This window comes from Simochromis diagramma, unplaced genomic scaffold, assembly GCF_900408965.1.
Source record: "Simochromis diagramma unplaced genomic scaffold, fSimDia1.1 OVJJ01000205.1, whole genome shotgun sequence".
Lineage (NCBI taxonomy): Eukaryota > Metazoa > Chordata > Actinopteri > Cichliformes > Cichlidae > Simochromis > Simochromis diagramma.
This window is the reverse complement of record NW_024386782.1, coordinates 11471185-11497826: the sequence shown is the minus strand read 5'-3', so window position 1 is coordinate 11497826 and position 26642 is coordinate 11471185. Positions and strand designations below refer to the sequence as shown.

Below are 26642 nucleotides of genomic sequence, written 5' to 3'. Positions count from 1 at the left end.
ACATGTAAGCACAGAAGCACAAAAAAACCCCATGTGAAATCCAGTACCATCCAAAATCATGTACGTGCTTGATAATGATTCGCTGATTAATTGTTTTTTTCTTGATGGCCTTGGTGATTAGGATGCATTCATTTGCTTGTGATTAGGGGTCTCTAATCACAGATAAGGTTAATGGGGTTCTTCATTCACTCCCCTACTTTGTTTCTCTTGGAGCATTTAAGAAGCTTTCCTATTAACCGTATGGCCTCAGCCCCCTTCTGTTGTAACACACCTTTCAATTTATGCACCAACCTTTCCCACTGCCGTCAAAAGAGGCGCCTTGACAACAACAACATTTGACACATGGTAGATTGTGTTTTGTATCGCTGAACATGTTATCATGGGGCACTCAGCCAGAGAGGATCATAAAGTAGTTTTCTGGCTACAAATGCCGCATTTAGGAAAAGGACTTCTTAATGAGGAAAAACTAAACTAGACTGACAGCTCATCGCTTCATGTCAGCTCCCAGTGACAGGCTATCCCACTTGTTTTTGTCGAACCGTTTCTCTCAATAGGACACTATCAAAATGCAGCCCTCTGTCTCCTCTGACCTGTCCTTTTCTCCCTTCCCTGGCCTGTGACAGATAGTTGAGTACAATCTATCAACCTCAGTCTGCCTTGGTCAGGGCCAGTGCTTTGTAAGGCTAAGCATAAAGAACAGACACACACACACCACACACACACACACATATATATACACATTCCTGAGTCTGTCACACTAAATGGGATAAACATCCAGTGTTGGAGAGAGACAGAAAAACAGAGGTCAAATCAATCTGACCTCCGTCTGCCATACACTGATCCCTGTCATAGGCTGACCTCTCCAACAAATGAAACTCCAGTGATGCATTTGAATACCAAGACAGCAGCACTTCAGTCTGGCTTTAACACAGACGATGGGAGTGAATGAACTCATTGCTGGTGGGTCTTGTTTAGTCAGATGATCATTTACTGCTTCTTAAGTGTTGCCCCCTCAGTATGCTGGAACAGGTACTATGTCAAGGGTTATTATTCAGTTTAATAATTATATGCTCCATTAAAACAACAAAGACTTTGATACAAAAAGCTCATTATATAATAAACTTCCTTATTATTGTAAAACCAACAACAACAACTTCAAAGACAAAAAACCAGAATTTACTTTAAATACGTGGTTTATGCTCAGATAACAGCATTTTTTGAAATTTTCTCACTTTCTTTTGTTCGTCTCGGCCCTAAAGACTGAATGTGTTGTCCTCTTGTGCTACAAATAGGAGCGGTGAGGAGAACTACTCCGGCAGCAGTACTTTAGTTGCCTGTTTTGATCTCTGTCTCTTGAAAGAGTTCGTCAGTAGAACAGCAGTACACACTATAGTCACAAAACAGATGTGTGGATGAGAGGAAAATAAATGCTGGAATTGAGATGGGTGGAGTGCGAGCCATAATTACTGAGCAAAGGGTGTGAAAAAAAAGAAGATAAAAAAATTATGTTTGAGTACAATGTTACCCAAATAGATTAGTATTCAAAGTATCTCTTCCTGTATGTTCTGGCTTTCGTACCACCTCTCCATTCCCAGCATGAAATCGTATGGGGAGGGATTTGTCACCATAACATGGGGAAATATTGTGAAAGAGTCAATTTTGCCCCAAGCTACGATTTTTTTTCTTGTATTTTGGATGCCTAAACCTCATTTATTAACAACATGACACATAAGGTTTTACAGCCAATGGGAAATCTTTTCAGTGGTTCTAGTGTTATAAGCTGTTAATGGATATTCTATCAAAGACCTCCTGTTTCATGCACTTTACAGTGCAATCTTTCAGAAGTAAGTCCTAAAAAAACATCAGATATTTTAGTTTTGATTTAGCTTTCCTGCCTTCCTACGAGTCCATTGTTTTCTTAACCACTTATCCAGCTCAGGGTCGAGTCGGGGCTAGCCTATCCTAGTTGTCATGGAGAGAAGGGCCTGAAAACTCAGGAAAGTGTTGACAAGATTGCTTCAGTCCATTTTATGACCTTATGCACAAACAAATGGATCAATACCGCAGAAGTTCTAGTTGACATAAAAACAAAGGGTAAAACAAAGGACAAGTTGGATGGTAGTTCTGGTCCAAGAAATCAAAGGTGTCATGGCTGTTGTGATCACACTAGAACAGTGGTTGTTAACCTGGGTTCGATCGAACCCTAGGGGTTCGGTGAGCCGGTCTCAGGGGTTCGGCAGCCAACACAGCTGAATCAAATGGTTGGATTCTCTTCAGCATGCCAAGTTTGGCAAAGGCCTGGTAACAAGCCACTCATTTGATTTAGGTGTGTCGGATTAAGGATGCCTCTAAAAGCTGCAGGACAGTAGCTCTCGAGGACTGGAGTTGGACACCCTGTTGTAGATGATACGAGAGCTGAGCATGAACGTTCCAGCTCTAATCTGTGACCACAGGCTGTGGGTGGTGACCAAAAGAATAAGTTTGTGGATACAAAAGTTGGAAATGAGCTTCCTCTGGCTTAGAGTGGGTCGGGCTAGAGCCACTATTCCTCCACGTCTAATGGAGCAGTTGAGGTGTGAGATGTTTCAGACATGTCCTCTGAAAAGGAAACAACATGGCATGTTTCTTGGCTGGCTTGGGAATACCGAACTGTCCTACCAAGAGAGTTAGACAAGGTGACCGGAGAAGAAAAGTCTGAGTAAATCTGCTTAGACTGCCCCAATGACCTGAATTAGCAGTGGAAAATGGATGGTTGTCCTTGTCAAGCTCAGATTGAAGACAATATAATGAAAAATGAATGATAATGAAAAATGAACAGCCTTGCGAGATGTAAAACACAAACTGGTCATGTGAAAAAAGTTTCTTGTCTACCAACCAAACACTTTTAAAACTGCTTTTTAGAGTTGAACTCTATTTACGTGTTCATATTTTAATCTGGTTACTGAATACTAAATACCCAATAGCTGCTATAAATGGAAATTGGATCCAAAAATTCAAAACGGACGAGCTTTTTAGGCATTTTGAGCCTTTTACTAGAAACCTCAGTGTTCCATCACTTTAAGTCTAACAAATGTCATTATCTGAAACGGATTCAATTTAATTAAAGGCGCAATTGTTTTGCTTCAAGATTTTGCATTGTCTTTTCTTATTAATTGCTCTGCCAGCCGAGTGTTGCATTTTGTGATTGAATTTTACCGTTTGAATTTGTTGTTGTGATTTTGCATTTCCTTTAGAGCTACTTTGAGATTTTGTGCCACACTACGAGGTCAAAACTCTAATTAAAACAGATGCACCTACATTCACATGTTAAATGCTTTCTTAGTATGCATGGGCTGTATTCACACAAGCAGGTTCACACATAGTCTCAGCGGCTCTGCGTGTGATCTCTTTGACACGAGTGACAAATAAAACAATTCACAAGAAGATACACAAGCCATGAAAGAATATCATGGCAGCAGTCCTTGTAGCTGTTTTTGCTTAGAGAAAGTGTAAATCGGTAGCTGCCAACAGAGTCGTTGCACATTTATTATTTAGATAATGACCTTATTTAAGACATGCACACTACACAGCAGATATGTAATCAAGTACACATGCAAATAAACAATAGCATTAACACGATGACCTTCTGAAATTAACACTGACCTTTTGAAAGCAATATTTTCATCCCAGCATGGATCATCAGATCAATAATCATTGCTGTTAGGTCATGTTCAGGGTTATATTGACCTGTTGCATGCTCTCTCTCCCACACACACACATACACACACACACACACACACACACGTACGCACCCACGCATGCACGCACACAGGCACACAATTCCTAAATGTCAAAAGCTTGTGCTGCATATGAAATGTGTGCGATAGCAGTAATTACTATTGTAACCATTATTGTACTCACGTTCGGAACACACAGCACTGCTCAGCATTGACTTCTTGACTATAACTAATTGTTAATCAGCGTTGTGTATAATATAGTTATAAGCACTGAGCACAGGTGAGAAAAGCAATTAAGAGTTCAATTTCCATCTCTCTCACCATTACTCCTTAGCATTTTGCAGATCTTTTACTCCAGTTTTGCCCTATTCAGTTTTAGCTGGCATTTCTGCTACATGAATAAAAAAAAAAACATGACAACTCAGAGGTTATTATGGATTGTTTCAGGTCACAGACTATGGCTAAATCTTACTGGTTATCAAATGTCAAATGGATTCATTAAGTGTCACTGGGAACTGCTTCAAGCTGCTGGAAAACCGAGTAGACACTGTATCATTCGTGTTAATTATATATTTGTGTGTTTTTTTTTCTTTGTTCACTGTGTACACAGCATGCCTGTTGGTAGAGCACTGCCATATCGCAGCACCGAGAACACATCCTGTGGTGCTGCACAACACAATATACTGCAGTGCTGAGCCATATGGTGAGGCCACAGCACAACCTAGTTACCAAGATATGGCACTGCAGTTAGTGATGGCTGCACATGCTGATCTTTAACATTCAACAAACTCTCTGTCAGTGAGGTAAGAAGTATTTGAAACAGTAACAGGTTTCTTGACAAAATGAGATGGAAGTCTAATAATAGTGTCTACTCTATGTGGTGATAAAGTGACATAGACAAATGGCTGACTTTAAGGTCGGACTCTTTCTGCTTTTGTTTGCTCAGGACTGAAGATCCAAGAAACATTTCTGTTTGTCGCATAGTGACCTCATTGATATGGGTTTGGCTTTGATTCAATTTAATATCAAACATATCCTATGATGTTCAGAGATGCATAAAGATCATAAATGTTTACTGGGGTAGATGGCTATGCAGCAGATTTAATACAGTCAGCATTCCTCAGCCATTCTTGTAAAATAAATAGGAAAATCTGAAGATTAAAAAATATACAAGACTAGGAAATTTATTTTGGAGGTCCAGAGATGTTCCATTTAAAAAAAAAAAAAAGTGCAGCATGTTTATAATTTATCTTTGTATTTTTCCTTAGTATTTATTTCTAGTGTTCAGGGTGGCAGGGTTTGATTTCCTTATATTAATTAGTCTTTATGATTTCTTAGATCCAGGTGTTGATCTTTTAGTATTTTCTCTTTAGTTTCATATTTTTCTCTCTTTAATATTTTCTCGTTTGCTATGCTCTTGGTTCCTGGTTACAGTTTGTTTTCTATGAGCTCTTGTTTCAACAGATTGAATTAAGTTCTCTGTAGTCTTTCAGTTACTCACTTCCTGTTTTACTTTGATAGTCATTTGTCTCCTGTGCCTTGTATTCACTTTTACTTTCTTGTCTCATTTAATTAGTTTCAGCTGTGTCTCTAGCCTTCTGCATCCACTTCCCTTGGTTACCTCAGGTGAGTATTTAAGACCACACTTTGTTTTACTTCTTTGTTGTGTGGTCCTATCTATTGGCTCTGTTTTCCTGATGTGGTTCCTGTGTGACTGCCCAAGTTATTCTGGGTGTTTTATGTTTCTTTTGGTTTAGGTCTCTGTTTCCTTCTGTTTCTTGGTTTATTGTTGTAGATTTAATCAGCCTTCCTTTTGTTCCTTATCTTTTTTTTAAAGCTTTGAGGTCTGTTTGGGCTTGTTCTCCTGCTATAGTAACACATGAAGTGTTTTCCATGAAGATGAAAACCAGAATGTGTGGTTACTTGTCATTGGTCAGGCTGTAGTTGGCTTGGTGCAGTTCTAGAGTAGACAAAGCCTGAAATTTAAATATTACCTCCACCATAAAGTTTGCCACTTTGACACAATGCCTTTTACCACTTGCTGTCCTGTCTCCTCACATTGATACCTGACAGAAGTGTAAAGCTTAAATTCATCAATAAATAGAAGGGTTTTTTCCCTCTGCACTCCTCCTCTGATTTCTCTGAGGCTCTTACTCTCCGGACAGAACTTTTGCTTACTGGAGTCTTGTATTTTTTATAAAGCAAGTTCTATATCACTAAAGAAGTTGGATTTAAAACTCACCCTGAATAACATTTGATCTATCAATCTTCTGGTGGTATGGAAAGTTTGGCTTTCCTTATTGTGCTTTGGATATGGCTGAGACAGTTTTACGTGCACCTTTCCTTGATCTCTGTTCCAATCTTGTTTTTATCCCCCAGGTTATGAAATGTATTTTATTTATTTATTTTTTTATCAGGAAAGAGCCGAGAAACAGTAGACAGCTTCATGGATTCAGTTCATTATGGTTTGATAACAGCAATACACTCCACCCTTGCCTCAGACAAATAACAACCTTAATAAACTTCCATCCATTCCAATCCAAAATACTGTAGCCAACAGCAATGTCCAGTATGAAAGAACACAACTCATCAGTTTTTTAAAAATAGAAAACAGGCCCCCTGCCAAAAAAGACATTTTTATGTATATATATATTTTTTGTCCTTTGCAAATTATCTGTATTTTATCTTTAGCCCAACAAAACAACCAAGAGTATTGTATTTTGTCTATTTTGTTCTGTAACAGCAACGCAGCTATCACATTTTAATATAAAACGTGTTGGTTTTTTTGCTTTTTGTTTTAGACTTAAAGATCTGCACTGAATCTAATGTGCTGCTAACAATCTTTCCTCCATTTTTCTTCCTCAGCAGCAGAATCACTGCGACAGCTTGTTTACTGAGACACTTCAGTGCACTCCTGTGTGTGTGTGTGTGTGTGTGTGTGTGTGTGTGTGTGTGTGAGTGTGAGTGAAGGGGAGAGAGAGAAAGGGAAGGAATGCACATTAAGATTAGGCATGTATTCATTTGGCTGTATACAGACCGTTGATGTATTGTATCTTACTTTTACCCCTTGAGCGGCACTGGAGTACCCTTAGCTATTTTGATAGTATCAGTTACATTTCATTACATGCCTTGATTTTTTTTCGTAATTAAAACCAGTATTACTGATCTCTGCATGTGGGTTTGTATTTGAATATGAGTATTTGTTATGAAAATGTATCATTTCATTTTTCATGCCTTTCTAGAAAACATGTTTGTGTGTGTCTGCACGCGCGTGCATGCAATGCTGCACTGTCAAGATTTGTTGAAACAGCTCTAGCCTTGGATTTCCAGTAAATGCTTTCAGAGGACTGTAATTAAGAACAGAAGCCTTGTGAAAAGTAACCAATAAACCAGGCTAACAGTTGAATGTGATAAGGCAACACTGCCCCTTACTGGTGAGAAACATTAACACAATCCATTCTGAAAGAGTACTATACTGTGCAAAAATCAAGTCACCCCTCATTTCTGTATATTTTGCAAGGAAATGGGAATTGGGTGTAGAGTGTTATTGAAACGGATGGAGATGCAGTATGTAAAGTAAAACGGTTCAACAATTCTAATGATCTTGAAAATCTTGAAGGTTCTATCCCTCAAAACAGTCTGACTCTTTTAGGCAAGCTTTCTTGTCATTGCTTTCAGTAGTCTTCAGGAATAGTTCTCCAGGTTACTGAAGGACATTCAAAGCTCTGGATGCCTTTCCCCCCATTCTCTCAATGATCCCACACTGCTTCAATAATGTTGAACATTGGGCTCTAATGTTCTGTTGAGTGTTTTTCTACCTAGGTATGGTTTTGCTCAACTAGAAGTGTGCTTAACACAACTGTCATTCTGAAAAAATAAAGCTGTTGCCAGTCATATGCTTACTAGATGGTTTTACATGGTCTATTAAAATCTGATGGTGTTTTTCTGTATTCTTAATTTCAACAATTTGAACAAGATTCCCCAAAACACTGGGTCATAGATTTAAATGAAGACATGGAAATTTATTTTGTTTTTAAATTTTTACATCAGGCTTTAAAGTATGTTCTTTGGATTGGGATTAGGATTAACAAACAAAAGACTATTGTTCTGAAAATGGTCAGGTACAAAGAGTGAACTGAAAATGACTCAAAAAAAGCAAGAGAACGTCTAAAGAGCGAACTTTCTGAAAGACCTTCAGAAAGCCTTGAAAACTATTGAATGGGACTTTCACCTTCTGCTATTACATGATCTCAAAAAGCAAACAGAGAAACAACAACAACAAAAACCCCTCCAGTCTTATGTAACCTAAGTTAGAAACAGGATTCCACACATAAAAATGTAGCATCTATTAGCTGAATTGCTCAGTTCTGATTGTGCCACAGATGTTCCACATAACCAGCTATTTATTTCAGGATCAGTCACATAGGCCATTCAAGCAGATGACAAAATGCGGATATATCTCATGCTTTAGATACAATGAAATAAAACACTGTTTACTTTTTTTATTTTTTTTAAACAAATCGGTTTTATCCAAACACATTATGTCTGGATGGATGGATGGATGACAATGATAGTCCAAAAATGACTCATAAATGTTACAAACAATAACATATCACAAGAGTCTTTGGGGGAATAACAGTTGATGGATATTAAAAATGGGGATACATTATTTTGAGTTATGAAAAATAAAGCTATCAGGCTGGCAATAGGTAGGATGATGGAACAGATTTTGAAACTGAGGAGAAGCTACTCTCAAATTCAGCTGGATGACTCGTACTGAGTCATACTATAAGGAGTATACAGTGTGACCTAACGTGGTTGTCATTCACTTAAAGCTGAAACGGCTTTTTTCATCTCTACAGCTCATTCTTCATACTATAAAACTGCAGAGGAAGAGTTTTAAAGAGTTCCGCTTATTCTGGTGATAACTTACAATTTAAAGTGTAACAGTGCAACAGTGTTTCCACTGTTGAACGGTGGATCTCTCCACCCCGTTTAAAGAATTAAAAAAAAAATGTAATAAACACTTTCTTCCACTTGGCGGCAGCATATACTGCTGTACTGTAAAATCTGAGCCTGATGTGTTTGTGAGCTTTATTTAGTTTCGCTCCGCTCATATAAAGTCGTCTGACAGAGGCGATGAGGGGAAGCCCTTGATCTTAAATACAAGTACTGATTTAAAAATAACATAACTCAGAGAGCCAAGTATGAGGCGCACTGGAAAAGTAGGACAGCGGACGTCTTTAGTTAAATCATAAAAGAGATCAAACCGAGAAAAAAGATGAGTAAATCTGACTAACAAGCCATAAAACATTCGCCAGACATTGCATTTTAGGTCATGTAGGAAAAACAAACCCAAAAAACAAATAGAAAACTGCCTGTGTCTTTGGACAAACTTCCAGACTGGATAACGAGGTTTGTAAGTTACAAAAGTTTCTCTCCAATGATTTTATGACTTGTTGGCATGAAAACATACATATAAATATGTGTTTGTTTGTTTGTTTTGTAAAAAAGCTCAAATAATTGTGATTAATCACTTAAGAAAATGACATAACAACTCCCAAATGGTGTTATTTTAAACATTCGTGTTTTAGATCGTGACATGAACATATTTGATGTGTTTGGCATTGTTCCCACTGCACTTGCTGCTGGGAAAATAATATAGAGATCCAATTTGCTGTAACTTCTACATGAGATGCATTTCTTTCACGGCTCCTCAGGGAGTTACATGCATTTTTATTTATTTTTTTACATACCAGTACAGTCATAGGGAAAGAGTTTTCCACAGGATTGCAGAGATTCCTGTGGAAAACTAAGTTCATCCCATGATTCAGTAGCTTGTAGCTTGTAGAAACACATTTAGCAACAATAACTTGAAGTATTTAATTTCATTTTAGTAATTATTTAATGACTTCTATTTATCACATTATTGTGCAGGAATTTAGTTGGCTTCACATTTGACTGCAGAACACTTTGGCATACAGAGGAATTCATTGTCGACTCAACGCCTGCAAGGTGGCCCAGGTCTTGTGGCTGCAAAACAAGCCCAAATCATCACCCCTCCACCACTGTTCTTGACAGCTGGTATGAGGTGTTTGTGCTGATGCTTTGTGCTGTGTTTGGCTTTCTCCAAACTTGTCGCTGGGCAATGCCATGCTGTTTTTTTTTTTAAATAGTAGAGGCTTTCTCCTTGGAACCCTTCCAAACAAGCTGTACTTATTTAGTCTTTTTCTAATTGTACTGTCATGAACTTTAACATTTAACATGCACACTGATGCCTGTAGACCCTTAGATGTAGTTCTCTGGTTTTTTTGCAGTTTCTCTGAGCATTACACGAACTGACCTTTGGGTGAATTTGCTGACGTCCACTCCTGGGAAGACTGGCAACTGTCTTGAATGTTTTCCCTCTTGTAAACAATCGTTCCCACTGTTGAATGATGGATTTTAAATTGTTTGGAAATGACCTTATAACCGTTCCCAGATCGATGGGCAGCAACAATTACTTCTTTCCGGCTTGAAATTGTGTTAACACACATCTGAATGCTCTAGTCCAGCAAACTGCCAAAACGTCAGCTTTTATAGAAGTGCTCACACTCGCCGATGATCAATAAAACAAGTGCATTTGTTTAGCAGCATCTGGCTGATACTTATTCTGTTAGTGTACTCAGCAGTTAGGGTGTACTTGGTTTTTGAGGACAATATAAACACTTGAGCTTTTCTCGCACGAGCCCATACATCTGTGGCTTCATGAAGGCAAAGGTACGTGTATTGAGTTGAATAGCCCCATTAAGCTGATATTTAACAATCATAAAAGTACAGGGAAGGGCAAGCGGAAAGCCAGGAGAGTGAGAACAGTGCAAGTATAGTTGGGCATTTTTGTGCGCTGTAAGTAGAGTGAATGATTGTCAGATACTGATTGTGTTTGAATCACAATATAAATGTTTCTGTCTACTGAAAAGAAACTGCAAAGGGTACTAATATTTTTTGTGAAATGATTCCCAACATACTTGGGAGTGTACACTGGATAGCGCTTTAGAAATACTTAAATATTGCAGCTCCTACCTGATGGCAAGTTCTTCTGTTTCTCCAGTTTCACACATATATAATTTGTAACTTAATGAGCTTAAGACATGGAGACACCGCACAACTGCGCTAAGCTGTTACCTTCTGTACGTATATTATTATAAGCACTTTGGTGTATGTAAAAAGGGTAGCTTTACAGACTCTCATAGGATAACCCTCAAGTATGTGTTAAAATCATCCTGAGGGAGCTGGTTGTTTATCGTCTACACACAGAAACAGGACAAAGCACTCAGTGTGCTCTGAACAGTTCTTCCTGTGTGGCAACACTAGACAGCAGCTGTCACCTCTGACATCATCACCAGAGCCCATTGGCTCTTTTCAGGTGTCAGTGTGCCCCGCTGCACTCTGACAAGACAACTTAGGTAGATGGTTCGATCAACTGGGAGACCGAGCACTTTTTTCCTAGCTCAAGCTGAGCGATGACTGTGATGGAACACACCAACCATTAAAGAAAAACAGGACACAAGACTGTTGAAAATCTTACAATGTATATAATTGACACAAGATTTCAGGTACAACAGCAAATGAGACATTTTAGATATTTTTCAACCTCTTTCTGGCTTCCATGTTCACCACAAGAACAAACTCTCTGTCGATAACAATGAAACGAAAGTAAATCAAAACAGGAAAAATAAAAGTATTTTTGTCCTCATAAACTGGCACCCTTCAGATGTGCCTCCAAGTCTCAGCTCAGTGTGGAGTAAATCTGTTTCGTTTTTCTTCTCTTTTTTTTTTTTAACGGCTGGATAATCAGCTTTGCATTATTGCCACCTACAGTGATGAACGAAGGCAGGATTGAGGCATACACACTGATTTGAGACCAGTGCCCTTGACAATCTGTTCTCCTTCCTCTCACACTCGGGGGCTTAATGTTTACACTGTTTCACCATACTCAGACAGGAGACATCTTGCCGGGCCATATCTACGTACACACACCCCCCCAATCGATAGTTGTTTCTGGAAGGTGTCGACTCACATATTGATCAACCGTCTTGTGATGTCTTTGTGCAGACAATGCCATTTATTGGCCTCATAAAAGTGCAGGTTTTTATAAAAGGGGAGGGGAGCGTGGGGCTTTGAACAACAAATTAATGAGATCAAAAGGTCAAGAAGGAGTGGGCATGGGGAGGGGTTGTGCAAATTTCAGCTAATGACATTGTGAGGCTGTCATTGAAACTGGAGATGTGAGCCTAAAGTTGTAAATCGTCTTTGAACTGGAATGTCACCATCACAGTTGAAGTACTTCCTTTTATTATTACAGGGCTGCATGTGCACCTTCACATTCATATTCAGATCTTTTCTAGAGAGTCTTAAAAAGAGGACCTTTGTGGCGTGCTTGCTAAACGGTACTTTTGAAGTTGTTGTTTTTCTCCTCACCACCAACATCTTGCATCATAGCATCTCTCTGTTTAAATCTTAAAACTGATCTCAAAGTATCAAAGGCAGTCACAGGCAGATTTCTTAACCAGGGACTAACAGAAAGACAGACAGACACACACGCACACACATATTCACACAGCAACAAATCGTTCATTAATAAAGCATATCAAAAAAGAAGTTACCATTAAAATAACCTGTCATGTCACACATAGGGCAACAACAACAACAACCCCTTTTCAGAGCAGAAACTAACCAAGTATATATCAGATGTACTTCTAAAACTCTGACAGCACCCCACGCTATCCTAAAGCATTCGGAGTATTATCAGCAGGGAGTGCATGTACTGTAAATGATTTTTCACAACATGAATTATATAGAGGATTGTCCCAATGCACAGGTGAAGTAATGACGTACTTTAAAAATCATGTCCACTTGACTCCTCTGCATCCTGTCTCGCTGTTCCATGAAATGAGATTCCATCAATACATATGATCATTTATTACAGTGAAAGTTTTGAAAATGCAATTTCTGAAAAACGAGTTGTATTAAGCTCCTGTTACTGTCAGTTTAATAGCACTCTGTCACACCGTGTTAATGCAGTACATTTTAGTTCATCTCATTTCTGTGTCATCCGAACTACTGTCGATTCAAAGAGGCGCTATCGTCCATCCCTCTTCTGCGCTTTCAATCAAAGACAAGTACACGCATTCACACGCAAACGAAACACATACGCGGGCATCGTCCCATCATCCTGCACGCAGCACTCCTGAATGAGAACGCTGGCATTTCTTTGAACTAAATTGTGGTACATGTTTTCTCCCTAGCAAGCATCAAATCGGGGGGGGGAGCCTTAAACTGTGTTCCCATAACAGTCCCAGTAAGGTTGACACATAATGAAGCACTGTGTCATTGTCATATTGCCTTGCTACAACGCAGAAGCACGAGGAACGCTTTAAAGGTCATTATAACTGATGAGTGGGGAAAAGGGCAGAGGAGGTTGGCAAAAAATAGGCACCGATATAGAAATGTTTCAGATAATGAAAGGCGGACATGGATGCTGACAGATGATGAAAAAATAAGCGGTAAGAGCACACAACGATCTTGCTTTTGTCAAATTTTGGGAACTAAAAGCATGTTTTTTTTAATTTTTTATTTCCCCCTTCTACAAAATGGCAAAGAAGCAATCAAAAATATAGACGTGCACGGTGTGGCTTTTACTGTTATATGGATCGCTGCGGCAATCACTCATAAAAAAAAAAAATCTATGATACTGAAATTATGATGCTAATCACAGGAACACTGGGCCATTGCGGGGAACCCACAAAATTTTATGCGTATTATATTTTTGCTCTCCTGTGAATGTAAAAGGAATACTAAAAGAAGTGCAGCAGGACAGCGGAGCCTCTGCTTCTGTGTGCATTTCTGCTGTGCTACAAGACTCCAAGATCATTTCATTCAATCCTTTGTCACAGGGGTCATCTTAACGCGACACCTCCTTTCCACGTAGCACACTCTATAGCGAAAAGCTGCTTCCATCTGAGACCTGTCCCAGCCGAGCACGTGCTTTGCTTAGACCAGAATGTTGAGTTGATGCTACACTGCCAGCAGGTTCTGGAGAGAGGGAGGGAGGGAGACAATCTCGGTGGGGCCGGGGGAGGAGGGTGGGATGGGGAGTGTAGGAATAAGTGGATGGATGGAGTAGAGGACAGACCGTGTTACTCCTACACCGGGCGATCGTGCCAGTGTGACTGTGATCACGGCTATTATTACAGATTACATGATGAAATGGCAAAAGTGCTGACGCTAAGTGCTCTCAACCTCACTGTGTGAGCGAGTGCATACAAGTAATGATACTGTGAGGCTTAATGCATTAAGAGGTTTGATGGGTCATGCTGTCCAGATAATTCTCCTTTTAAAGTCAGCAGATATTTTTTTCTTTTTTCTATAAATATCTAAATGTGATTAAATCATTTTGGGACAAATATAATCATAAATAAACAATTCCCACGGTCACAAGTGGAATACCGACACGTAGTATCTGGGTGCCACTGCAAAAAGCTCGACTCTCCCTCTCCCTGTGGTGTCAACACCAACATACTGTTAGCAATATAGTCTCGCACACGCTTTAGGAGCAGATATAACCTCAGAGAAAACCAAACACCAAAAACAAAACATTAGAAGATGCAAAACAAACAAAAAAAAAGACCAGCTCTAAAGGTGTCATAATATAGGAAGAATAAAAGATGAGAGCAGAACAAAAAAAACAAAAACGTTTATGAGTACTCATATTTCCATTTTGCTCCAATCCAACACCAAAAGGAAGTCCATCCATGTGATTTATTGTTGTTGTTTCTTTAGATTTCTTTAGTTTTGGCAAGCTAACTAACCCCCAACTTCTCCTCCCTCCCCTTTTAAACTCTCCCCAACCCCCGGTGCCCCAGACTCAGTCCCAGTTGGCAGATTCCACCTCGTCAATTATCGCCGGAGCAGCAAAATGAGCAGTGTAAGCAGGTAAATGCTGATGGAGGAAAGGTTCTGCATGGCTGAGCCTTTCACCCTCTCGTTTTCTGGAGGGTAGGGAATGGCCACAGGTCGGTCAGTGATGGGGAGAACAAGGCGTGTACCCCGGGAACACATGTCATCCGCGCACCCGCTTCCTGAGCCGCTGGCGTCATCACCTATAGACACAGGGTACGGACATGAGCTCACTCTTCCAACAGGAATAAAGCTGTCACTAACCCTATTAACCATACAGTGCACATAAAGTGTTTGTTTAACCGCCAGTAAAAATTTGGCATTGACTGTTCAGGGGCAAAGAGAATACGGCTATGAGTCAACATTGTCGTGAGTTACTTAAATTACGTGGTATGAAAAATGAAACCAGATATTCAAAAAAGGCATTCCTGATTTTCACAGGTTTAGGTGGAAAACATGTTTTTGATTAATCGTCAATGGACAAAGATGCCCTAAAAAAGCTTTCAGCATAGTGTAGTTGTTGTAGGGAAAACAAGACACCTGCAGCTCATGTACAGGAAATGTAAGTTGTAACAGGATATTTTATGCAATCGTGGGTATTTTCAGTCTAAACCAAGTGAGTAGCATAAAAGAGTTAAAAAATCTACACAGGAAGCATAGTAGGAGTAGAAGGCAGAACAGACAGGGTGAGTTGCAGGTGAGGTGTGTCTGTTTCTTTATTTTTTATTCTTTAATTTGAGAGAAGTTACAATAATGTAATCATGAGTAGGTCATCTGATTTGGGGTTTCTTGTGGGCTGAGATGATAAAGATTACTCACTGGTGTCCTGAAATTCCACATCCTGGCCATTTAGAGCATTCTTCAGGCGGTGAGTCATGATCTTCAGCTGCATTATTTGTTGGCGTATTGTCATGTCTGGTTTGGTGATGTCAATTTCCACTTCAGGGTTGTTGATCTGACTGGCTAAGCCGTCATTCATTAACTCAGGAAGGTACCTGTGAACAGTTAACAGCCAGCGTGCTCAGCACCAGGTGGAAGTGTGCACAATCAAGCAATTCGTTTTCTGGATTTTCCAGGATTCTGGAGAGTCGCTTTCTTTAAAGATGTCATCATTAGCTTAGCAGACTCAAGATGAGTGTAATGCAATTAGCTCTTGTGACAAAATGTTTCAAAACAAGAAGAAAGCCATACTTTAAGCTAATGCAACAGGACCACAGAGCGACTGGCATACAACAACACTGTGCATATAGCACCATGAAAAGTATTCACCCCCCTCCCTGATTTCTTAGTGTTTTTGGATCTTTGTCACACTTACATGTTTCAGATTATCAAACAATTTTCAATATTAGACAGAGATAACCCAAGAAAATAAAAATGCAGTTTTTAACTGATGATTTTGTTCAAAAAAGGGAAAGAAGCTTTGGGGAAATTTTGGCACCCTCTCCTTTGCAAAATGATCTCAATTGAGCCACATTGGAGGGTTTTTGAGAATGAATGGTCTGTTTAATTAAGATCATGCCAAAGCATCATAATCAGATTCTCTTTGAGCTTCAGGGTATGAACTGATGGCCAAACATTCTCCATCAGGACTTTCTGGTAGAGAGCAGAATTCATGGTTCCTTCAGTTATGGCACGTCATCCAGGTCCTGAAGCAGCAAATCAAGATCTTTTTTGGTAAATGTGAGACAAGAATTTCTGTTCTTTTTGGTTAACAGTGGTTTTCTCCTTGGGAATCTCCCATGGCTGCCATTTCCGCCCAGTCTCTTTTTTATTGCTGAATCATGAACTCTGACCTTAACTGAGGCAAGTGAGGTCTGCAGGTCTTTAGATGCTGTTCTCCTGTGACCTCCTGGATGAATCATTGTTTAGACCTTTAAGCCTGCTTCACTTTGTCAGACAGATTCTGTATAAGTAATTTCTTGATTCAGCAGGTCTGACAGTGGTTAGTGAAATTGAACTCAGTTTTCCAGGGAATGTGGTAATGGTAGTTTTGGATAGCATTTTTAATTTTATTCAGTATTAAAATTTGTTTGATCATCTGAAACATGTAAGTGTAAAAATATGCAATAAAACAAGAACAAGAAATCAGGAAGGAATAAGGAAAACTTTTTCACAACACTGGAATTCTGTGTTGAAGTAATAATTTCTTCATGGGTTCATATTCCCTACCTGGCACGGTTGTTGCCATTCCAACACTTGTCTTCGGACCCTAATCCAGTGGCCACTCTGTCACTGCAGATGAGATTTGGGAGAGAAGTCCAGTATGGCCTATTGTCCCCCAGTATTATTCTTACATCAGACACCTGAGGCAAAGTTGTTGAGAGCACATTCATGAGCATTTATACTTTTTTCCTCCCCAAAGTCACAGTATGCTGTCACACACCAACAATAAGAAACACTCTGGGTCCCTCAATAACCAACTGCAGTGTTCAGTCATCTGACACATTTATCCATCCAAGCATTCATTCCCGTCTAATCACTTCATAGTTATCTGTGCGTAGGTGAAATTGAACAGCAAAAGTGGTTCAATTGGCCTTGATGACCAATGACTCTTCCTTTATAAAACATCACTATGAATGGGACAGATTAGGCCATCAGAGAGCAATAACAAGGTGCCAATTCAGTTGGGTACATACTAACCAATTTTTCGATTTTGTCAGAGCTGGCTTCCAACCTGTCCTCCACTGTAAACGTCCCTCGCTTCATGATTTCATCATCTGTGCTGGTGGTTCCTGCTTCCTTGGGTTTGCCACATGTCTGGAAAAGCTGGGGAGGAAAAGGCAAATCGAAATGTTGAATGAGAAGTTAAATGGCATAGGAGCCGTTAATAAACAGCTGAAACAGTCCTAAGAAAAAGAGGGTTTCTATTCTTTTGTGTGTGTGTGTGTGTGTGTGTGTGTGAGAGGGGGGGGGGTGTATGTATTTACTATATCTAATATTAAAAAAAATAAAAATAGTAAAAATAAACCAAGAATAATAACTTGTTTTGTTTATGTGCATAACCTCGTGAGTCAATGACAGCATCACTTTAGCTGAATGATTCACAACTCGGAAAGTATTACTCGTCCCTAGGGGCTTTGGATTTTATAAATGCTGCTCAGGGAATACAGTAAAAACTGCAGTCAATCTGTCATCCAGTCTGGCCTGCTTAGAGGAGCCTCAAGACTTTGAACCTTCACACACACTGTAACTATTAAAAAGAAAATCCTATCTTGAGCTGCAATTAATTTTATTATGACTCACACAACATCAAAAATTAATTGATAAACTCCTTGTTTTGGGGTTTGAGTAAGCAGCTTAACAGTTTGGCTTTGACTCAGTTACAGAGCAGTGGCATATATTTCCATATAGGCTACGCAGTGTAATATCTGCATTTGGCATAATTCGTCAGGAAAGCTTGTAACACAACATATGGCTTTTGACATCAGTCGATTATGTATGATAGGAAATAATCTATCCAACACTATATCTCTGCGCGCCATGTTACATGAAGATCAGAGGCTGAAGCTGTGTGTGATTACATACAGGACCAGGTCAGCGGCAGACCGCCAGTCCACTACTAACCTCAAGGGAGCCAGCCTCTTAAACAGCTAACCAGCACAGAGGAAGCTTTGTCTTTCCTCTCAACATCCACGCCGTTTCCCACCTTTACCAAACTAATCAGTCAGTTTTTCAGTGCTGCCAGTTGTTTTTAAGGCTTATATAAAACTGTTACCCAAGCACCATTAAAAAGTTAAGTAATTGCTTGGCCTGAAGGCTCTGTCATGACTCACATGCCTTCATTTGAAATCAAATATCTGGAGCATGATAACAGCATTAATGTAGTGGGAGGAAATGTGTTAACTGCATATACAAAGCAGGGCAATGAAGTCACATAGTGACCCAGCATGTGAACTCAAGTCCAAATGTTCTTTTGGAGTGAACCAATTTCTATTAGTTTGTGTTTTTTTAAGAGATTTCAGTTTCTTTTGATTGCTAACTACTATTTTTACGGCATTACCAAGTGCTAAGGATGTTTAAAAAGCCAAACATCAGCTACCAGTGTTTCTTCACTGACTTTCACCCATATAAAAAAGCAAACAATGCTTCAATTCACATCTATGTTTCCAAAAGTTTTCCAAATTAGTAATTACATTGTTAGCAGAAACTAGAAACAAGTAGGACCACCTGAAAGTTAGCTTAAGTGTTCATTTCAGTTGTCGATGATGGTTTTAAGACTGTGGCTCAGCTCACAGTATCGTTTGATGTCTTTTTGAGGTGCACAGTAAATGCTGATCACATCGTTTCGACCTGTATGCGTGTACCAGTGTGTGTTCTGACCTTGCTGTTGATGCTGGCTATATTCTCCATCATGGTATTCATAGCTTCTGATATGTAACTGGGAAGGGAGAGGATCACACTTTCCACACCAGCAGGGTCATCTAAACGGTCAGCCACCTGGATCATTGTATCTAAAGAGCCATGAGGCACAGTTAGTGTGAAGAAAGTGCGAAGTGTTTCATATGTAGGGCCTCAGTGTGTTGATAGCGTGACTCCCCTTTATTAGAATCAGGTGTGGGTTGAACGTTTGAGCTGGGCATATGGTTAAACTGGATTCATATGAGGGAGTGTGTGTGCGCCCCACCTGCTAGGTGCCTCCACTCTGTGTCGAGGTCAGCCTGGTTGGCCAGACAGCCCTTCATGACGTTGGTGCAGTAGTTCAGACAAGGTCTAGCAGACGGCATCCCACGGCAGTGGGGACAGTAAGTCATCTTCATTATGGCTCGCATGCACTCCTGGCTCATTGGCACCTGGGTAAGACAGAGATATAAATAAACATGCACCACTTTGATAAAAAAAAAAAAAATCAAGTCAAATACTGTTTGGTTAAGCTTACATGAGAGACAAAACTTTGCACGTTTGACTATTTAAACTGTTAAACTGCTTTTGTACAGAAGACATGAATATGGAAAATGATCTGTTTTAATAAGATGTGAAAATGTACATTTTGTTTTAGCTACACAATGACAGTGGCAGCAGTAGGAGGTCACCTCCCATGATGACCTTTTTTTTTTAGTTTGCACCAGGATCTCTTTCATCACAGTTTCCTTGGAAACTACTTAGCAAGAATTAGCTTTTTGTTTCGAATGCGATGAAAAGGTCCTGACATTCATACAAGTATTTTCAGTCTCTCACTCTATCCTTCCTGTCTCTTGCACTCTTCCCTCTATCCCACAAGGCTGTTCCCCCAGGAAAAGGCCTTCGTGCGTGAAAAGTGAAACTGGGTTAATACCAGTAAGCTCTGTTCACAAGAGAGTACAGCTATGCATACAAAACCTAAGGAAGTGTTGGGTGTGTGTCTGTGTGTGAGAAAGAGAGAGAGAGAGAGAGAGCAACAGAACGAGTCCAGCTACGCATACAAAGCTTCTCTAAGCTGACATCTGGGCCAGCCTAATGCTTTTCCGGGAAACTGCAGTTCCAACAGCAAAGTCATAGTTAAAACCAGCTTTTAACAAATATACAGTGAAAATAGGACAACAATAGGGTTCAGGTGTGAAAATAATTCAGATATTTTTCTACAGATGCTTGTTGATATCAGGGGAAATTAAACTGTTCTCATTCATGCTAGCACTGTTTCCTAAAAACAGCTTCCGAGCAACATTTATGGGTGTGTATTTTAGTACTATAAGTAGTCAGTAGCTACTTTAATGATAATATCAAGAAAGATCATTGAAATTTAATCAAAGATTTGACTTGCAAAACTTTACTTTGACACTTTATCAACTCTACATAAAATCTTAAACCACATTAAAAATAAAACATTCAAGCACTGTAAGTTAGTTAACACTTGTGTGTAAAAAGGGATCAATAGAATTTGGTAATTGGTCTCAGTTACACACGGACAGCAAAGAAGTGACACAGAAAAAGAATAACCGTGTTCCCAGGCCTAATCTCAAGTCATTTGAGACATGAGTCAGATCCTCGTCCCTGCCCTCCTTTATTCCCTTCCTCCCATCCGTACTCTAGTTCTTGTTAACCAGGGATGAGTCAGAAAATTGCTTTTTTTGGTGAAAGAGAAGAATGGAGTGTGCAGCGAGGACTGGGGAGAATAACTGAAAATGAGAGATACAGATGTTAAAACGCTAGTAGATTAACTGAGGGGAATTTAAAAAACAACAACAAAAAAACAAAAACTGGGAGATGTTAATGAAATACTCCTGAAAAGAGATTAATCGAGTGTTTCCTACATCATCCATGCAGTGTCAATACTGGGAATCACTGGCACTGCACAAGAGATGTGAAATGTGCAGTTCTGCTGTGTTGCTTGTTAGAGGTTAATGTTGACAACTTCCCAAGGCTGGCAGCCTGGAAACTGTGGCACACCTGGCTCTAGGAAAGTAAAATCTTTCAAATTATAAGTAGTAATACAACCCATATCTTATTCCTACTGGAGTGCAGAAACCCATCTCGGTTTGATAAAGTTCGACATATATTCCTTGATATTTTTCGCACATGCGGATCCTCAATGTCTCTTTCATACTCTAAGTCGTCCTCGCTTCACCCTCACTGCATGCTTCCCATACCTGTTTGTACATTGCCCACAGCAAATGTCCATGAAGACACACCGTCTTTCTTTCTGTTTGTCTCTCCTCTGTAATTAGTAAGGATATATGGACAGCCTCTCCTCCCTTGTGTTACAGAACAAGCTGATCCCGACTCCTTGCCTCCAGAGTGAGCAATTCGCGTGGCCTACTTCCTACTCTCCCCTTACCCGAGGGAATAAAACAGTCTGCAAAAAAATGTTAAGGACACACGTAACAACTGGTGCAGCCCAAAGCGAAGCAAGGGAGGAATTAATACTCAACCAGAAAGCCAGACAGACCTTCCTGCTGACACCTTTTTTTTCTGTCTTATAAAAACATCTCTAAAATTATCACTCTCTCTCTCTCTCTCTCTGCTTTACTCTATTCACAGCATCCTTTAAGGATACTCTTTCATCACCTGCCACCACAGCTAAGGCTTATCGGGAATTCATTTCATCTTTCTTATGAAAACAAACTTCTGTGGAGGACTACAAGGATTGGAGGCACACACATACACAGAGGGAATTTTGTCTTATCCTGCCTTAATACCTCCTCCAGCAGCCTACAGTAAACACCTTCAGTTACTGACCTCTTTGCAAGTTTCAGTGCACTTTTTTTTTTCTAAAAAGAGAGGCTGTCTCATTAATGCACATGCATTAATCTACTGCTAATAGAATTTCATTGGAATGGAGGGGAAAGCTAAAATTAATTTATATACAAGATACAGCCACAGACAGAGAACACAGCAGGGTGTGGTTGTGGGAAACAAACAGAAACTACTATTCACAATTTACAAGGAGAAGAGCTGCAGAATTTAAAGACAACGCACACACACAAAAAAAAATGAGAGAGTAGGAAGATAAGGATACGAGAGGAAGCTGGATTTTGTCCCCCCCCCCACACACACACATTTTTCTCACCGTTTTAATTTGTTCCTATCAAGCGCAGTGCTGTTCCAATCTGCATAAGTACAGCACAACTGTGACTGTGTGCTGGGAGGACAGCGACACAGACAAACGCACAAATTATACATGTGAAGTTGAACAGTTGGCTGATGTCTGCACCTCGTCCAGTCGAATCCTATCAGAGAGGCCTTGACCCGGAGAAACTTGACCTTGCGTGTTTTTTGAAACACGCCGAAAATTCTCTTTTAAAACCAGACTGACCAAGTGTGCCCATCGTGACTATTCTTGCACTACAGAGTGCTCTACTCTAAATAGGACAGAAGGCACTCCATGACCTCATTCAGAACGCAGCAGCTCCAATACCCTGGCATTAGCGCTGAAATGACATTCTGTAATTTTGTTAAAAGCTGCGCTAATTATTTACTCGTTTCCCCCAGCCACCCTCGTTCGGTGAACTCATCACTCACTGCTCTTCAGCACTGGCAAAGTGGTCGAGGATCATGCCTTAAAAAAGGCGTAGTAACTCCGGGAGAAATGTGTGCGCACATTTTTAGTACCTTTCAGCGCTGGGGTTCAGTCTGTATATGAATATGTTTGTCTAAAAAAGATGCTCATTAAAATAGCATTGATGGATCATGAATAGCAATTGCAACATTCCCCACATGTATTCTGTTGTTTACTCCTCCGCTTACTTGCAAAAAGGTCAAATTGTTTTTCTGCATGTGGTAAGTTAGTTCAAGAACCCCGGGTCTTTGTACGTCTGACACCGCCCACAAACTGATCGCATACATTAAAGTGACAGGAAAGAGCATCACATATACTTGTTTCCTTTGCATCCAGATGTGTCGCACAGTAGTTCTCGCCCTTTACCCTTTCATGGCCATGCACAGCACAAACTTATCAAGGAAATACCTGTAATATTCATACTTTTTTACAGGATCTGTTTCCTCAAAGCATTTTTCACTGAACCTCATCTCTCTCCACTCTGCTTGCCCACTGTCTGACAGCAGATATTTTTCACAGGGGCATCAATACCGGCCACCTCCCTGAAATTATTTCTCAGTCTCGCTCTCATCTTAACCTTACTCTTGCCTTTTACAAAGAGGGGATCATTTCTCTTGGGGGAAATTAACCTGCCTCACAGCCTAGGGAGACATTTTTCAGCGTGGAGAGGGAATTAACTGTAGTTGCAGGGACAAGCTGAGCCCGAGGCCATGCTTCATGAGTGTCTTGCTTCTGCTAACGCTGATCTGAGGGGAAAAAAATCCAAACTGAACCCTGTGGAAAAGTATTTTTAATTTTTCTTCTGTTTATTTACACACATACACACACCCCGCCCCCCTTTTTTTTCAATTACATAACTCTGTCATTATACAGTGAATGTGACTCAGGCAGATCTGAAACATGCTCGATCAATTTCTGGATCTCGCAGTATAATGTTGTTCAGGTGTCACTGAATGCTACTCGTTATTTTGCAGAAACATTAGTAGAGCTGCTGATGTTTGTTTGTTGCCAGCAGCATTTTTTTTTGCCTTACATCAATACCTACAGCGCTGTACCGCACAGAAATAACAAATGCTTCTGAAAATCTGTCGTGATGTTCATGTTTCCACACAAGGGGCAGCGGTTTTAACTTCATTAACATTATATCAGCCAGGCCTCTGACAAAGAAGATGCCCCGAGTTCTTCCACACAGCTGACAGCTCAGCTTCTCTGGATGGATCCTGAGCTCCACCAGAGCTGTCGGTACATTTTTACTAAGATGCCTGTTATTATGTACAAAACCAGATTTTGCTGTTTAAATTATGCATTGGGCCTGGAACTGCAGAGGTGAGGGCAGGAAAACAGAGCTGCTGCTCAGTCCAAAGGATCGTGCAAGATGAGAAGAAATAGTTTTACCTGGGATACTCTGCGTACGGCTTCGCCCGCAGTCACCAGGCCCTGAACAAACGAACGTGCAGCCACAAGCGTGCGCGTGACTTTCATCTTCATTTGACGGGGTGTGTCTCCAAAAGGCCGCAGTGTGTCTATCTGCTTAGACACACACTCCAGGTAGTCCTCACCTGTAATCAGCAAACACATCAAACTAAATCTTCAAGTAGAAAATCTCACCACTTCTCAAGGTTTTGGGTTAACCCCTGAAGGCTGAAGCTAAAATTATTTAAAAGTAAATAATAAATCATTTATTTTATTTTTTACTCAAAAAAAATCTTACACGTGCATCGGACCTTCTAGCAGTTTCTTTAGACCTGATGTGTTACATGTGTTGCTTTTGATATATTTTAGCCTGCTTCACTTTGTCAGACAGGTTGTACTTAAGTGATTTCTTGATTCAACAGGTCTGACAGTAAGCAGGTCATCGGTATGGCTTACTGAACAAAAGATGTGGGTAATCACAGTTAAAAGCAAATTCTCAAGAAACTAGAGCTGCTAGCTTATGTGCGTCCAACAAATGAACTAAATGTACCTATGACATATTGCCCGTTTGCCTGGAAAAAGAGCTTCTCCAGGAGCCTGATCCAGAAGTCATTAAGCGTTTCTTCCAGGTTGATGTTGGCTCCTCGGTAGTACTTCTTCAATTCTGTGTATAACTCGGAGAAAACATCCGAATTCTTGTTGTATAGAGAGCCCCAAGTTGAAGTGAAAGTCTCTTGTAGGTTCAATTCAGAGCGGTTCAGCAAATCTAGAAAGTGACCTGAAAACAACAAAAATATAAACAGCTGTTATAATGTGAAATATTTGTATTCTCGTGTTTTATTACTTTGCAATGTGCTGCTCCATGTAGACCTTAATGTCACCGTTTCAAAATAAGTCAGAGCCATCAATACAAGATGCGTCAATACAGTACTCTTTTGCAAAAAAAGTCACTTATTCCAACACAAAATTCCACTTATTTTTTAAATGCTTTGTGCTGCATGCCAACAGCCTCACACTGTCAATGAACCTTAAGCTAAAGTATGCGAGAATGCCTAGGGCATGTCAGGGAACTGACAGTGCTTGGGGGTTTGGTTATATACTGCTCCAAGTGGGGATTTACAGATATGGTTAATGGGCACATGCACACATTCAAGCGCACAAGCAGATAAACAGAAAGAGTCAACTAGGCAGGATGTCACACTTGGAGAAAATCATACAAATTCATATCCAACACTAATGTTGTATTGTTTTACAATACAATCTAATACAGCTTCACCAATAATTACAGACTAAAACATTGCAAAAACTCGTAGTAGTATAGACGTACATAATGTTAAGCTTAAGATTGATTTAAAGTAAAGCTTTTAGACAGCAATACACAGGAGTAAACAAGAGTATCAGATGAGACAGGTGTAACGGGTAGCTCATTGCTGTCCTTGGGCTTGTGTTGAGAGGTGTGCACATTTTCAGTTTGCTTTCATAAATCCCACATTTTCTGTGGCCAGTGGCATAAACAAGTTTACATCCATTTTATGTATGAACTTAGAAATTCAGCCCTGTTTCTGCAAGATTATGACAACAGAAAGTTCAACACGACAACAGTGTGCCTTAACCATCCATCCATTCCAGCCAACATTTGCATTTCTTTGTTGACTTTAGTTACAAATAGGGTTGGCACCTTAGTGAATTTGAGTGTGTGTACATCCTTGTGGATATGGTAAGTGTCTGTGTGCTAGGGAGATGGAGACTGTAGTCTGCAGCAGTATTTTCTTTGCATTATAGGTGTCTTATCTTTGGCAACAACCACCCACAGTCGAGAGGCACTGCAAAAAAGGGGGATGCTGCAGCCCCCACATGGGACCCCTTTCCTGGGGTTAGCTTAGTCCCCTGATGCAGTTATTTAAAAAACAAAACAAAAAAAGCAACATCACAGCACTCACAAACATCCATCTCCCACACTGTCTTGCATATTTAAAGAAAATACAAACACACCCTGCCTTGTAGGAAAAACCGTTCCGAGTGATACGGTAGCAAAGCTATAACACCCACATGAGCAGAGCCAATCGCGGCACAGTAAGACAATCGCAGCACTTGGTGTTACATAACACGTTAATATGCTAAGTCCATCCTGACCCATCTGTGTAGCATTATCCAAGCTCTGGCCTTGTTGGATACTGTATCTCTGTTCTGCCTTCCCAGTCATTAATAAACCCTAGCTGACTTTGCTCCATAGCTGCTGGTCTTTGCTGCTTTCTGGTAAAAGAAATAAAAGTGTGAGAGATTTGCTCATTTTTAAACCCTTTTTTTGTCTTTCATTCTTCTCGCAAACACTCTGAGGCTTATACTTTTCCAGTCTTGATTTTCCTATTTTGGGTGGTGGTTTAATCTTGGGAACGTGCCGGGATATTTTTCTGTTTAAATCAAGCTGATTTTCTACTTTGTTTTGGTTTCTAAAACGCCATTCCCTGACGCAATAGAGACCATTATCACATTCTTGTTCTCTGCCACATTTAATTGCCTCCTGGAAATGAAAGACAGAGTAAAATGTGGTTTTGGACTGCACGTTTTGAAGCTTCAACATTAGTGTTTTTAGTCTCTGCCAT

The 26642-nt window shown here is 40.0% G+C and overlaps 1 protein-coding gene across 2 annotated transcripts in view; it reads right to left on the bottom strand.

Annotated features, from left to right (window-relative positions):
- Nucleotides 1-11268: 11268 nt before the first annotated feature.
- Nucleotides 11269-26642, bottom strand: part of LOC120727901 (glypican-1-like) — a 60322-nt gene continuing 44948 nt past the window's right edge. For both annotated transcript variants that reach the window (XM_040022513.1, XM_040022512.1), the window contains exons 5-12: nt 24590-24817; nt 24022-24185; nt 19279-19444; nt 18975-19105; nt 17295-17420; nt 16824-16957; nt 15474-15649; nt 11269-14857 (exon numbers count right to left, since the gene is read on the bottom strand). In XM_040022513.1, coding sequence (XP_039878447.1) covers nt 14655-14857; nt 15474-15649; nt 16824-16957; nt 17295-17420; nt 18975-19105; nt 19279-19444; nt 24022-24185; nt 24590-24817 — 1328 coding nt within the window. In that variant the 3' untranslated portion in view covers nt 11269-14654. The remainder of the gene's footprint in view (nt 14858-15473; nt 15650-16823; nt 16958-17294; nt 17421-18974; nt 19106-19278; nt 19445-24021; nt 24186-24589; nt 24818-26642) is intronic.